The sequence below is a fragment of the Poecilia reticulata genome, linkage group LG2, assembly GCF_000633615.1.
Source record: "Poecilia reticulata strain Guanapo linkage group LG2, Guppy_female_1.0+MT, whole genome shotgun sequence".
Classification (NCBI taxonomy): domain Eukaryota; kingdom Metazoa; phylum Chordata; class Actinopteri; order Cyprinodontiformes; family Poeciliidae; genus Poecilia; species Poecilia reticulata.
Genome location: NC_024332.1, coordinates 4,240,346 through 4,255,819, shown reverse-complemented (window position 1 = coordinate 4,255,819; position 15,474 = coordinate 4,240,346). Strand labels below are relative to the sequence as shown.

The 15,474-nt window shown below is 43.3% G+C and overlaps 1 protein-coding gene across 1 annotated transcript in view; it reads left to right on the top strand.

Moving 5' to 3' along the window:
- The first annotated feature begins 817 nt into the window (after nucleotides 1-817).
- The window catches only part of LOC103475686 (muscleblind-like protein 2), a 35,195-nt gene continuing 20,538 nt past the window's right edge, over nucleotides 818-15,474 (top strand). Inside the window, exons 1-2 of the mRNA XM_008427494.2 lie at nucleotides 818-1,142; nucleotides 5,417-6,289. Of these exons, the coding sequence (XP_008425716.1) occupies nucleotides 6,116-6,289 (174 nt within the window). The 5' untranslated portion in view covers nucleotides 818-1,142; nucleotides 5,417-6,115. The remainder of the gene's footprint in view (nucleotides 1,143-5,416; nucleotides 6,290-15,474) is intronic.

Genomic DNA, 15,474 nt, shown 5'->3' with positions numbered 1-15,474 from the left:
CCCATGTGATCGCCGGGCAGCATGTCATCAGCCTGGCTTGGAAGGGGAGAGGGGAAGAAAAAAAACACTGCAATACATTATTATTATGACATCTATTATTATTTTTATGTTTCCCAAGCAATAACAGTAGTAATTTTCCAGTCCAGTAAACTAAAGAATTGGACTGAAATAGAGTTTGGGAGATAGCTCGCAGAACTGCAGGGGAAACGTGCAAGGTGAGGGATGGAGAGAAGCCACGGGGAGGGCGAGAGAAAGGTGCTTAAGTGGAGGAGGAAGCGAGGGATGCTGGGATGGAGGATGAGTTTGGAGGACGGATGCTGAGAGGAGGAGGTGGAGGAGAGAGGTGGGAGGGAGGGTGCAGGTGTAGTGCTCCGGTTTCCTGGGGGGATGGTGTTAAATGCGGCGATAGAACGCAGACAAGGACACTGCTGATCTCCACTATGCGGCTGCGCAACACTTTGATTACTGCTTGTTTTCCTCCCTGCTCCCCCTCACACACCCGACCGCGGCCCGCTCCTCTAATCAGATCGCGCGTCAAATTTAAACAACGCCGCGCTCTCCGGGATCTGAATTCGTGACGTTAAGCGGTGCGTGAAATTGGGGAAATACCTTGTGAGAAATCAGCATTCAGGGGTTTTGACTGTAAGCACAGAATTTGTCCYATCAGTCGGATTGCGCTCCTCCAATCAGGAGGCGGCGAAAGCTGGGATTCAGAGCAATGCTGTGTGTTATTGGCTGGGGCTGTTCGGGGGCAGGACCCAGCTACAGGCTGGTGKGCAGGAAGGGGCTGGCTTTAGGGGTGTGTGTCTGGATGGGGGGGTGGAGGAGGAGGTGGGATGTTGGCTGGAAGTGTTACAGCCAAATAGTTTGAGTAGACACTCTTTTGCTTCCTGCCCGCCCGCCTGCCTCGCTCGCTTTGCTCTGCGGCTGAGAGAGAGACGCTGAGAGAGAAAATCCCTGTCTAGGCATGGACCTCTGGCTGCGGTGCTCGGCGGCTCGCGAGGAATGACAACAGCTCACATGGTCATTAACTCCTCTCGCTGGGGCTGAAGGGAGAACCGCACTGGAGCCAACGGGTGCCTCCTGTGTTTGGGACTAAGACAGAAGCACACAGCGGCGCTCCAGGAAACGGATAAACCGAGGTGGGAATGACTTGTCATACAGTCTGGGCTTTTTTTTTTTTTTTTTTTTAAATAGATTTTTTTTTTAGGACTTTTGCTGCAGTGTGCTGCATACCAGTCTGGGTGGGGAGGGACTTGAGGGAATGTTTTATCTGTGTGAGAGAGAGGGTGTGAGACGTAAAACAAGAAAAGAAAAATGTAGGAAGAGAGGGAAAAATCCATAGGAGCTCTGAGGCTTTCCAGTCTCCCAACATAGACTTTTTCTTTCAACTCCTGGGGGAACGGGCATTATCACAGCAGTTGACTTGCCTCTTTCTCAGTCCAAATGTCAGGAACTCCACTTTTTCAAGTGTGTCACAGAAAAGCTAGTCAAATCTAGAGTTTTTACAAAGTTCTTCCGGACAAAGTTCTTTGGACAGATCTGGAACCGAAACTGTCCAAATTTCGCTTTCTCGACCCAAAGCCGAGCGTGGCGAATTGGACATCGCCGCCCTACGTGGAAAAGGCCAGAGCAGTGTCATGCGCCTGGCCGCAGATCAAGGGGAAGTGGGTGTTTTCTAAAATGGAACAACGGTCCCGGCCCTTCCTGTTGAAAGTAGACGGGCTAAATCAGAAACGTGCCCCACCTTGAGATTAAATCTCAAGTGAATTTTATCTTCAGACGACTTACGCATGAGGAAAAAGGGGGGATTTCAAGTGACTTCATTTCAAGTATTTGTTGTTTTTAAAGCAAACACGTCAGCCGGGCTTAGAACTGTAAAGCTAAGTGTGGTATTTATCCAGTTTTTACCATTAATTACCTTGGAAACCCTTTTAATCATCATATTTATCTGAGAAGCACAATTCATCTCAGGCAGACGACTGCTCTATAATTAGATGATGACTTGCCTGAGTCCCTTCGACTTAGCAGAGAGCAGACAAGAATGCTTAGGGAAAACAAATCTATTAACAGAGTGCAGGCAGTCAAATAAGCAAAAATTCTCTCGCCTTTTCTTAATTAAAGTGCATTTTACAACAAATCCAAACAGATCGTCCTATATCAGAGGTATAGACTATGTGGGTCACCCTTGTTTAGCTAAGGCTATTATGATATGGGGCTCACCTTCCTGCTGACTCTGGAAAATGCTCATAGCTTAGTCCTGGTATAGACTGTGCTGATCTCCCTCACCCATCATTATACCTAATGGTACTTGATAGAATAGAACTTAAGGATTCTTAGCTTAGACCAAAGGCATTTCATAAGCTTCGGGAAATGAAACATTTTCACTTTACCTTTCTGCATTTAGTACCCCTCTTTATGGAAAACATTGTCCACTTGTTCCTCTTGGCCATGCAAATGACTGAACATCTACCGTTTGCCAGTGTAAAATGGTAATAAATGAAATGTGTAAAATGGTAATAAATGGAAATGCAGTCGCTCATAATCTTTTCTCTCACAATCTTTAGGATTTTTTTTTTCATTGTTTTCAAGTTCATATGGGCGTTAAAAACGGGTAGCTTATCGTCCCTGCTGAGCAAACACGAGCTACAAAGATAAACCACCCGGCACAGATAGCAGACTAATGGGTTACATGCTTGCTTTTCAGAGGTCAAGCCAATGACTTTCACTAGAGACACCCCAGTCTCGCTGACTCTCATTCAATTAAGCAGACTGACCAAGATAATGCCCCTGGCAGCTGGTCTTAGCAAGCGTCGGTAATCCACAAAGTCTAGTACTGCGGTGCTTTTCTTCACATCTCCATCCGGGTTCGTTGGGTCATCCTGTCTGGCCATTTTGGTACAGGATGCACAGAATCTGCTTCTACCTCCAGCTCTTTAGGTTTCACTTTCTGCTGCCTATTTCYGTTAACACTGCTCACACTGTTCCAGTGTCCACTGGGCGGTTTATTATACCTCACAGGGTTTATATCTGTAAAATGCAAACACAACTTTGCAATTTCCTTTTCTGCAATGGCTCAGAGTCTATTACGGATTTTCTGATGGATGAAGTGTCGCATAGAAATATGACATACTCTTAATGAATAGATAGGTGTAGTTTTACCCCATCAGCTGACCATTCCTTTGTCTTTTTATTCATTAGCTTTGTCCTGACAAGAAGTCAGCTTTAGTGTCCTCCATCCAAAGAATTACCTTCTTCTGACCTTGAACTCTGTTCAATTCAAGCGAACTCTGGCGAAATGTCTCATGGCCTTTTACCAAAGAGAAATCCTACAACCGCAAAACATCTGATGACATTCCAACTTTGTTTTGTATTCCGGTCGTCTTTAGAAGTTCTCATATCATTCCTCCTGTGGTTCTTTGGTACAGCGCCGCCACAGGTAAGGTCGGAGGTGAACACGTTTTTCAAAGTGTTTGGTACCTTTGACGTAGTGCAGTGTGAAAGCAAACTGAAAACGTAACAAACGTTGCAATTTCGGTCCCCAATTGAACCGAGTCTACTGGATTATCAGGTGTTAAAACACCCAATGATTCTGAGAGGTCGATTGTTCAGGACTTTTGCTCCCGGTGGTATCTTCTATGATAATTTCATCTCAATCATAAAACGACATGTAAAGGGAGGGTCGGTTGCTCTCGTTGGAGGCAGTCCCACTGGTGGGAAACTCGTCGTAAACTTCCTTTCTATACTGTAAAAACATAGAGTAAATGTCATCAGTCTGCCCACAGATATGTGGTCATGTTCCTGCATGTGTTCTTTATCTTACTACCACCCTTATAAGGGACCTTTTTATCTTTAGCCGATCCCGTTTGTTTTGAATATCTTTCATTGTTGCTCGTTGAGCCCCTTCAGGCGACCCCGACAGACCCTTACTGACACAGTGTGTCAGAACTCGTTTAGTAAGCCACCCCCTCCCCGTTTTTTTTCTGTCCAAATCAAACGTGTAAAAAGCAACGCACTGGTGTTTTATGCACCATCATTTCAGGCTAGTCACTTAACAGACAACGGGCGCCGTCGCTTCCTCACATGGGTGACAAATTAGGTTAGCTTCATGGCCGACATCTTATGGCTTCTAAAAATAAGAAGGGATTAATTGCTAAAGGTCAGATCTGACATGATTCTTACCTGACTGTCTCTTTCTGCAGCGATTGGTTGGCTCCCTGGGGGGGTGATGTGAAATTAAATCCCGCCTTAGAGAGCAGAGCCCGGGCGTCAGTACGATCGGGCAAAGGAAGCTTCTGATCTCATTTCACATTATCAGCACTAAAGTGGGACAATATGATTAGCTAAGACGATGGTTTTGGATTTATCGGCTTGTGGCTGCATTTGGTTTGTGATTTGAAGGAGGAAGCTGCTCTTTAACCCCCAAGGCGATTTTTATTTCTGCCCCTTCTACTTCTATAATGATTAAGGGGCATATTTCTGAAGAAATGCAAAACCTTTGTAAACTCTAGGACAAGTCTTAGCTTGTTGCTCTCAATAATTTAAGATGCTGGCCTACATGCCAGATGTTCGGGCCAAAACTCCGTTTTCCATTCATTCTTTTTTTACACATGGAATAGTAAAATAATAATCTTTTAACCAGAGCTCTAGGCTTTTTTTTTTTTTTTACAACCCTCCTCCAGTTTGGAGCATCCTCCCCCTCTCCAAGCAAAACATTTCCAGATGTGCCCAGAAACGCGCTCCCTGCTCAGTAGCCTAGTAATGGATTTCATTCTCCCRAGCGAAAGGTCACTTCCTCAGATTGTTGCTTTATCAATCGTCCCCTCTCTCTCACTGCATGACATTGAGACATGCGGAGCGGTCCCTTTGCAAGACAAGGAAAGACAAGGAAGGGAGCTCGTACCGACATACCCCCGAACGAATGTGAACCGACAGGCTGATGTCAGCGAGGCGGTCCCTAATATGAACGGAGAGAGAGGAGAGGCTAGTGAATGTTGTGTGACACTGGGCAGCGTCATAATCATGTCTGGCAGTGGCATATGCATCTGTCTCAGTCTCTCTCTGTGGCTGCTGGACGGCCGCCCAGAATAGTGCAGTGCTGCACTTTTCTATTGGTCGCACCATGTGTGGCTCTACGGGCCAGGCTAGACCCCACAGCTCCTTTTCCATCTCCACTCGGACTGTTTGCTCTCGTCTTACAACACAAAGGGCTTTTCTCCATTTCCTGTTTTTGGTAGGGACTATGTTGGAAAGACTTTGGACTTCCAGTCTCTATATACTCAGCCAAATAGCGCAGCTGCCTTTTTTTTTATCGCCTTGAACTACTTGAACCTTTCTAGATTTTGTCACAACCACAAACTTTTATTGGAATTTCACACAAAAAAAATGTTCTTCTCTATTTTTTTTTCTGTTTCAGATCAGACAGAAAGTGCCTTTTGAGTTAACATCCCTACTTGAAGACTTGGTCCGAAGAGCTCCGGATATTCCTCTGTGGTCTCTGCCGGTCACAGCTTCAAATCCCACCTGGTTTGTCCTCGTCTGCGCTTTTTGTGCGAGTTAAAGCTGATGCCGAACCTCTTCGCCGCTGGCCAGGGTGCCAAAGCTTAAAGGCGCTTCGAAGGGAAGAGCTCCACACCTTTGTGCTGTCCTAAAATGTGCCATTGTACCTGAAAATAGGGCCACCTTTGCTCCCCAAACACCCACCCAACCCACCCCCTTCAAAAGAGGTCATTACTCATAAAAAGGACATTTTGGGGACAGTGGTGTGACTAAGACAAGCATGACCTCTCTGCCTCGCCAGAGGTCTGCTCTTGAGATTTACTGATTGATGATGATTGATGAATGTGCTTGACTGACAAACTTTCACAACACAGTTGTTCATCCCATGCTCAGGTTTCTCCACCAGATTTCCTGTCTTTTTTTTTTATTTTGTCCTCAAGGACAAGGCACTTCCGCTGACCTGAGGCAGAGTATTTTTAGCTGCATGTTCCACTGGTTTTACTTTTGATTTCACGTGTTTTTAACCCGGAGCTCTTTGTCGAGGCACCTCCTCCTTCCCGAACCGAGCGGCTCCCTCTCCTTCCTCCAGCCCCGTGGCCATCAGACCCCCTTCGACATGGCTCTAAACATAGCCTCGATACGGGACACAAAATGGCTGACCCTGGAAGTGTGCCGACAGTTTCAGCGAGGGACGTGTTCGCGCAGTGACGAGGAATGCAAATTCGCCCACCCACCCAAAAGCTGCCAGGTGGAGAACGGGAGAGTGATCGCCTGCTTTGACTCGCTAAAGGTATGTATTCACACAGACACAAACTTGTAAATAACCACGTCATGTGTTGTAGATAAAAGTTTGAGGCCCAGTGACCTAAAAAAAAAAAAAACTACACAAGTGACATAAAACATTACAGTTTATGGCTTCCCCTGGTCGGTCAATATAGGACGTCTGCTCAAATTAGCATGTGTGTCGGGTCTCCCTGCTGTACTCAGTTAGCAGACTGCTCTGACCTATGAAGCAAAAGGCCACAGAGGCCTGTTGACACGTTCAGTGCCACCAGCGACGGCTGCGTCTTTATTTTCTTTTTCATACAAAAAGTTTTTCTAATGTCACCCTGCCTTGTCCATCATCCGCGCTCCCAGGCCAACATCTGATCGCCTCGAGTCGCTCCAGGGCGTCTATTCTCGGATCCGTGTCAGCTGTCACGATGTTTACAACCGGTGGGAAGACATAAAAGCACCAGAGGCTGCTGGGAAACGGTTTTTAGCGATTGAAGYGGCACACTCCAGGTGCAGTCTTTATTTATTCCACTAKTGATGCTTCTTTAACAGGTAGTATGTCCAAAATTTAACGCCAAATACTTGAATATCCCTTAAATTGTAGCAAGGCTTCTTCACAGTAGGCGCGACATGCTGTATCTAAGAGGAGGCTGTTATTTTTTTCCTTCTCTCTGCTGCAGATGTGACAGTGATAAATAGCAGAAGAAACTAGAGCAGCACACTAGACCAGTGAGGAGTTTTTATCTTGTCTTCTGAAGCTGCAGCTTACACATTAAAAAGGCAGATAGTGGAATTTCTGTCGAAGATACTGTCGACCGAAACGTATAAAAACCCATGTCAGGACCGTGTTCATCCCATGTTCATTACAATCAGTTAAAACAGATGTGTGTCGAGCTTCACACGTTATACCTTTGCTTTTTGCTTTGTATCTGCAGATAGAGCAAATAGGGGATGCTGGGAAAATGCCTTCTTTTCTGTCCTACCATTATAAATGTAAACATGTGGAGTGCTTAGTTCAGATTAGATGAAAATCTTAAAACTTTATTTTGATTGTAACGCGTTTAAAAACCCTCGTCATCAGAAGTCATCATGGTCAGTCTGTTTTTTKTTTTTTTTTTCTTTATAACACATTTTTAAAAAGCTGCTTTAATTGGTGCAGCCAGCTGCCTTTTTGGCTGTGACTTTAACAGAGTGAGGCTCATTTAAGGCGTCGCTTGCGGCGTTCCTTTTCATGCAAGCCTTTACGCTGTTGTAGCTTAACGAGCCCATATCTGACTCGGATCAGGACCAATTTGTTGTTGCATCAAGCAGATCTTATGCCCACCCTGATGGAAGGAAAGAAGTTTTTTGGAGATGATGGTTAGGACCCAACTTAGAAATTGTTACTCTGCCTGAAGAAGTCCCTTTTTTTCTTTCTTTCTCATTTTTTTGTTATGTTCTCTTGCTCCCCATCATAAAAAAAAATAGCCTCCTGTTTTTTTTTTTTTTTGTACAGCAGGATTTTACCCCCAGCTTGTCCCTTCAGTCACAAAGAGTCTCCCCATGACACCTGAGAGAGTGAAATCCTTATTATGCATTAGGAAATGTGTTTCTCTCAACGCGGGACTGATTTTCATCCCATTACGCCCATATCATCTTGCCGGGTCTTCTCATCCGATCGTGTTATCGTGGCGGGGTTGTGAGCCGCCAGCCATAACTTGGCCACAGATTACAGGGCCACTCAAAGAAGAAGCGGAATGAAAGGTAACTCTCAAGAAAGTAGTCGACTAAAAGGTGTTACTCTTGTCTCGCGACGACAGGAAAGCACGCCAAGTGAATGAGGCATTTGTTGTTTTCAGGCTAATTTGCTAAAATCTCTCTTGTGACCACAATGGGACTTTGTCTAACACTCCTACTGCTTTTTCTCAACTCGAACATTGCCAAAGCACAACATTTATCTTCTCACACAGGTATGCTTTGATGTAAAACGTCTTTACTTTTATGACTTGAATGTGTCCGTAAATTACTATTGATTTTATATAAACTAGACGTCTTCTGGAAACTGAGAAAAAGTTGCTCTAGTTTAGACCTGGTGTGTGTTACTTTTGAGACTGTAATTCAACCATATAGAGTTCATGACAGTAAAATCATCTGAGACGCATCTGAGAGAAAGGGTGGGTTTGAGGAGATAAACGTCGTTTGAAAAATTTCATACCTCTGCTTTGCATTTTCAGTTTGGTTGCCTTGCATGCAGAATGATGCTGTCGCACAGGTCTCAGCATTTCTGCACCATATGTTTGGGAGGTTTTTAGAAAAAGCAAATCTTGTGCTACTTTTGTCAGCTTTTTAAAAAATACATTCAAGTAGCCATGTTAAGCTAGGTGAAGTCTCTTAGATTTCCCACTTGGCATTGAGGCCCTTTGTATCACCATTTTTGTCCAGTGTATTTAGTTATGTGAGTATTTTGGGACACTTGACACACATTTGAGCAATTTATATTAACAGACTGATCAAAAACAGGGCTTTGAAATGCCCTTTAACATAATAGCACTTTGTTATTATTCCTTCAATCGCAACCTTCAGTGCCTCCTATGGGAATTTATGTGACAGGCCAATATAAAGTAGGGCATTATTGTGAAGTAGAAGGGAAAGGGCAGACTGTTTGAAAAGTGTCAGTCCCCTTTAATTAAACAACCCTGGAAAAAAAAATCCCGTCTCACCTTACTTGAAAACAGAACAGCTAATAGTTCAACAAAAAAGGGTATTTAGCACAAAAACACACCACACTTTTCAGATTTTTTGTTTTGATAATGTTGGCTACCATGCAATATTTACCTTACACTTCATACATGTGTTCCCTTCTGTTGGTATCATATAAAATTTAATTAATTACACTAAGATTTATGGCTGCTGCGTGGGAAAAAAAAGGCAAAATGAATTGTTTTGCACTCAAACAATTTGATATGTTTTGCCCTTTGCTCCTTCAAAAATACCTGCGTGGATATCTCCTGACAGCCCCTGTCCCTTTAGGCTCTTCTGTACTTGTTGCGAGGTGGCCATGGCAACCGTGACAGAGTGGTCGCTGTGGGCAGAGTGGAAGTGGGGGCTGCAGGAAATGAGCGAGAATGCCTACCTTAATGGAGTAAATGCAATCACGCCGGTCATGTGGTGATGTCACATCGACTGTGCAGTAGACATTAGCCTTTTGTTGATTCTTATCTCCTCTCTGCTCCAATTCACCCATTTTAGCAGCGAGACTTTCTATATATATATATACACACACACATATTTTTGACAGCTTATAATTAAAGCAACTATATAGATTAGAAATAATATTTGAAAATGATTTGTAATAGCTTGAAAGTGCAACTTTTTTTTAAAAACAAAACAGACCATTAATTGAAGATTAGGTGGTTGATTCAGATCCATAAAACACAGAGGGCTTTATGGTGGTTTAATATTTCTAATCTACTTGTCACAAACTGTTTACTCAAGGCGTACCTACACAAACTGCAAATGTTAATCCAGATAAACTTGTTCAGACAGAAGTCGTAAGGAAACCCTGAAGCTAATTGCTGCCAAATTTGCTCAGCGAATCCTCCGACTTGAACTGTAGGAACCCCYACCATCCGCGCACGCACCGGCGTCGTTTGGAACCTTGCAGACGCTCTGTTGGACATGAACTTTACGCCCATGGCCTCTTGTTTTAAAAAGATGGGCTCGCCTGCATTCCTATGTGTAATCCTCTCAAACGGGGCCACACCCTGGGCAGAGCAAACATGTGGAGGGGAATGCATGCGGCGCGGTGATCGCTGGCGTTCCCTCCGACTTGATCCTAATGTGAGGCTGCAGTGGACTCTCGGTATTCGTGCGGGTTAGCGACCAAAGCCAAACAGAAATTGGAAATAAAACCAACCTTTTATTTATTTATTTTAATTCATTTACAGTTTAATATGAATATGTCACATGTTGATATAAACAAAAGTTTTGAATTAAAAAAAAATCTTAGTCTGCTCCTTCTCTCAAAAGTCAGTTCAATATATCATAAGCAAGTAAGYGTCAACCATTCATACAGAGGCACCTTTAAACACAAAACAGGCAAAAATAATAGCAAAGAAAAACAGGTACATTATCTTTGCAATAATACAGTACTCTACTGAGTCAATCTATTTCAATATACATTGAGAACATTATATTTTATTTTTTTTTAAGTCATAATTCATCTACCAGTACTCCACAGTTTATTTAACGTAAGTGAGATACAACATTGTTTATCTCTACAATCTGTTTTCTATTTACTAAGTAATTGGAAATCCATTTATAGGCAACATTTACTTAACTTTTAAGGGTCTGGAATTTCATTTAAACATATTCCAAGTCTGAAAATAAAAATCACTCACGAGGGAACAGTTCAAGTTAGCAGATGTTATTTCTGTAAGATAAAAATCTTTTTTTAGGAATTTTTTTTGTTTTGTTTTATTACCTCATTAYARTTATGGAATTTCTTAATTTCATTATGGAAAGTTACAAAATAAAAACCCTTCGTAATTTTTTTTTCCCCACCATGACTTTCTTCCACAATAGAATCAATTTTYATTGCTCTTCGCCCTATGAGCCGCCTGACACACAATGGAAAGCCCGAGAACTGAAAAACTGCCCATCTGCTGTACCAATGTCTCACCTGGTCTAAGTCCACCCACTAGCTCTGAGTCATCCTCGTTTTCCATCACTCTCTCTGCTGCCCACAGTGCTGATAAAGTGCTCGATTCTCCGCCACCCTTCMCTCCCTCCCCTCCGCGTAGAAAACGGCAGCCTAAATCAGTGCTGCAGAATCAATTCTTTCCTCACATTTGATTTCAAAGCCAGCTGGACTCAAACTGCCTTAGTGCTGCTGCAGTAGTTGCTGCTGTTTGCGAGCGCCTCTGCAGCAAAGCTGAAGGCAGATCTATCGCGAGTCAGGCAGGAGACTCGCTGTGCTCTTGACCTTTCAGTAGTGGTCTCATTAATTATTGATGCATCTTTTTGATCATCACTTAGAGACGGACTCAGGTTTTCTGAGAGAGGCATTTATTTGCTTGCCTATGCGGCCTTGTCTCATCTTACATCCTTTCAAATGCATACATTGCTCAGGAAGTCAGTAGTGGCATCTAAAAAGGTCACCGATGCTYGCCACAATATGTTAGCTACATTGCTAATGTATTAAGAGATATGGTGTTTAGCCTGATCTAAATTAAACATTTGGGCGCAAAGACATGTATTGATTGCGTCCTCCGGGCTTCCTTAATGACTTTCTTATTAGAAAAATGATGGAACTCGCTCCTAAACATGCTAACCAGTTTCCATGCAGTCCCTGTCAAGTCGAAACGGATGCACACTCTCACCTTGGGAGCTACAAACAGCTAGACAGACAAGCCTGGCTGTCTCCCAGGGGCCAAACCTTTTTAATGAGACAGAGATCTTCCTAATTGGCCTCATCTAATGAGGCAACAAAAATGCAGAAATCTTTAGGGGACCTGCAGAACAATGGGTTTCTGGTTCTTTCTTTGTCTAAACGACTGCTGGTCTGTGTCACAATCCAGGCCTGGCGTGACTTCCTGGTCCCATGTGAGGACACGTGTTTGCAGGGATTTTTAAAAAACCGTTGCGTCGTCTGCATAATAAATTCCCCTCTTAACCCATCTTGACTTGATGAGACATTGACATTGTGATATTAGTGATAAACAGCAGCTGAAAACACACACAAACAGGATAAYAAACCAAGATCAAGGACATGTCTAAAAGCTGCAGGACATCAGTCCTTGATGATCGGAGTTCTTTAGCCATCGTATTCAGCTGCCTGCCAGCTTCTAGCAGCTGAAGTTGTATGGTAGAGCACCAGAACATATTGCGATCAAGTCGATTCCTAAAGAATTGCAAACTCAAAAGGTTTGCTTGTATTCAGTATTTGGTGGGGTGTTTTAAACGTCATCATCATTCCTGCAGCAACGGTTGTGTTTTACACTCATTCCAGCCGTACTGGATGATGAGATCAGTGTTGGTAAGAAGACTTTGGCTTTCCCAATCGAAATCCAGATATAGGAGTTGTTGTAGTTGAGTTATCGTAACTCGGTTACTGTAAACCATTGTTTGATATCTGATATCAAACAATGGGGCTTGGACTGTACAGTTATTTACAAGGGTTAATGTAGGGTTAGACCAGCGTTTCTCAACCCTGGTCCTCACTGCCCCCCTGTCCTGCTTGTTTTAGGTGTTTCCCTTCTGCCACACACCTGAATTGTATCTCTGGGTGATTAACAGGCTTCTGCAGTACTTGATAGTCATGCAATCATTTGAATCAGCTGTTCTGGAATAGAGGCACATCTAAAACACGCAGAGCAGGGGGGCGGTGAGGACCAGGGTTGAGAAACACTGRGTTAGACAGTTATGCACTGTTTGAGCTAGAGGATATCATATGCAACCCTTTCCTCCCTCTTTCTGACCACTTGACATGGTGACCATACCATCAAGGTCAACTTCAGGCCAGTACAGCAAGAGCTTGTGTTTGTGTGAGCGGAGAGAGAGAGAGAGAGAGAGACAGAGAGAAAGAGAGAGAGGGCAGCAGTGTCTAAAGTTCACTGATGAAAGTGAGATGGCCGGTTTCACACCCAGCAGATGCCTGCACTGGTGACCCACAGTGACAGGTGGAGGACACTAATTGGCAGCGGGCACCACCGCAGCGTACGCTGGAGTCACGGCGAGCGAGAAAATGAAGGTGCGACGTGAGGATGTGGGGGAAAAAAACGAGGCAACATTCAAGAGTTGTTAAAACCGAACCAGTATGCCCTCGTTTATTGATCTCAACTTTATTTTATCAAGCAGAAGCAACTTGTGCAGCTTCCTCGATTTTTTTTTCTCAGTCATATGAAGCCTGTTTTCATCGTTTTCATTTGGGATTAGAGCCTCTTCAGCCCAGAGGAGTTAGCAGACGTCTCAGAGGCCTCATCATCGCCGCCGACAAACAACACACCCGTATAGGCGGCGCTGAGGCTTATTCCCCTTTGGTTTTCTAGATGAAAATCAAGTTGWTATAGTCACAACGGCGTGAAAAATGTATATTTCCTCTATGTGGTTCTTTTCCTGATTTGTCATACATTATAACATCAAAGATAATCAAAGTAAATAGAAATTACAGTTCCCATATGATGATTTTATTCAACAAAGAAGAAAAGCTATTCAAACCAACTTGGCCTCATTTGCGCTTACTCAGATTATTTTTGCTAACAATTCGTTGCTAATCAAATGGACGCAGAGAGCATCAAGTCCAGCATTATCAAACACTTCTAACACAAATATTAGTGTGATTTAAAATTATTACACTAGTAACCGGACTCTTGAAGACTGTAAGGAGAAAAAAAAAAAACTGTACATCTCAACTTTTTTTTTTTCTGCCAGCAACCAAAGCTTTAATCTCAAAACTGGAGAGTAAGCAGCCATGCAACATTTCTGCTCCTATCTGCTGAGTGTGTTAGAAAGAGGCTTTGATGAATAGATCTGTTCTCTCCCTTACATCTCATTATCCTCTTTTATCTGTTGTATGGATTTACACAACTCTTCAACACGCTTAGACATGCTGTCGATACCGTCGAGGTGTAGCRCGGACCTCTCCATTTGCGCGTTGTCCCAAATTGTTTGCTCGCTACTAGTCATTCGAGCAGTTTTRTTTAGTTTCAGCTTTGTTCATTAAGGAGTGTTTGAAATCTGTTTGTAAATGTAAAAAACGAGGGAATTGAAGAGAGACCTTTCTGCTGCGTCCCTCTTGGGAGATGCGACACAGTTCTTTCCAAAGTGGGYCATCAACGCCATCTAACCTACTTCCGTGGACTCTTTCACCAGTTTGACATTGCCTGTAAACTGCAGRACTTGCAGAGAGATGTAAAGGTGTGGGAAAGTAAGACAATCATCTCATTTTAAGTKTCCGGATGCAGGCAAATTTGTTGGCACCCCAAGAAAAAATGCGTAAAAAATCCCCTAAAACTTAACAATAATAAGCTTTCACTGCAGTATCGTAATCTAACCCTGRAAATTCTAGCTAGAGGGTGACTCTCCATGCATTGATGCCTGCTTGTATGTGGAGATTAAATAAGTCTAGAGGGTGGGTTTCATGTCTCAGCAGGTGACGGATGATCAGATTAACTSAAGCAGGACTCCGGCGTCCGGCTGGATTAGCAGGTGCCTCACAACGGGGTCATCGCTCAAAAGAAACGCAGAGATTCAGAGCTGGCGTTGTACTGTTATGGAAAAATTGAATTGCCAATTGCCACTAGGTGAAAATCACTAACTTGAAGGCTTTAAATTGTCTTAAGTTAATTAAAAAATAATCTAAGTTGGTCTTTAAYATGCTAATTACAGGTCTGATGTTGTGGCAGTACTATTCGACTTGTATGTAGTTTTTTTTTCCTTCTTTTTTTAAAAGTGACTGACTGAAGGYGCGCAGGAAGTAGCTGCTAATATACACTTGCTAGTTAGTCATCTAGCTACCTTTTTGGGACAATCATTGGTGCGTATATCCAGTTGGCTGGGCGATATTTGTTTTTGCAACTGGCTCACTTCTGCTGCCARTCCCAACCATCCGCTATATTTATAGCTTCCTATAAATATAGGGAATAAAACGCTTCACGTTTTATTCAAAAAGGCCTTAAAGTCTTACGTTTGACTTGCTGAAACCTGCAGATACACTGCAGTACCTCAACCAGCAGCTACATTCTGTTTTTCCAGAATGTTTTTCAGTAAAATAAAAAATCAGTTGATGGACAAAATTCTAAACCGTAGCGCTTGGTATAAGCGTTAAACCTGGAATGGTTGTTAAATCACCCAACATTCAGCAGAAATCTTAGTCTCAAGCCTSTTTTCATCCCRTTTAGCACCGTTCTTTGAAGTATCACTTGGAATTCAGTAAGTGCCTGACCTGAGTTAGCTGATCACAAGCTCCAAGAGAGCCGGTGCTGCATGATGATAACACAGGCATGTGATCTTCAGCTGATGCACACCCCTCTCTGCTGCTATTCTGAGACATTACCGCACAGACTTACTGGGAAAAAAACAACGCGATCAGAGAAACGGCGGGCRAAACGTTAAAGATGGTGGAGATTCTGCTGCTTCAGGTACTTTGTACACACCTCAGCTTGTGAGGTGTGTTTGCTTTCAGTGAGGAAAGATGTAGTGATATCCAAGGACAAACAAGAA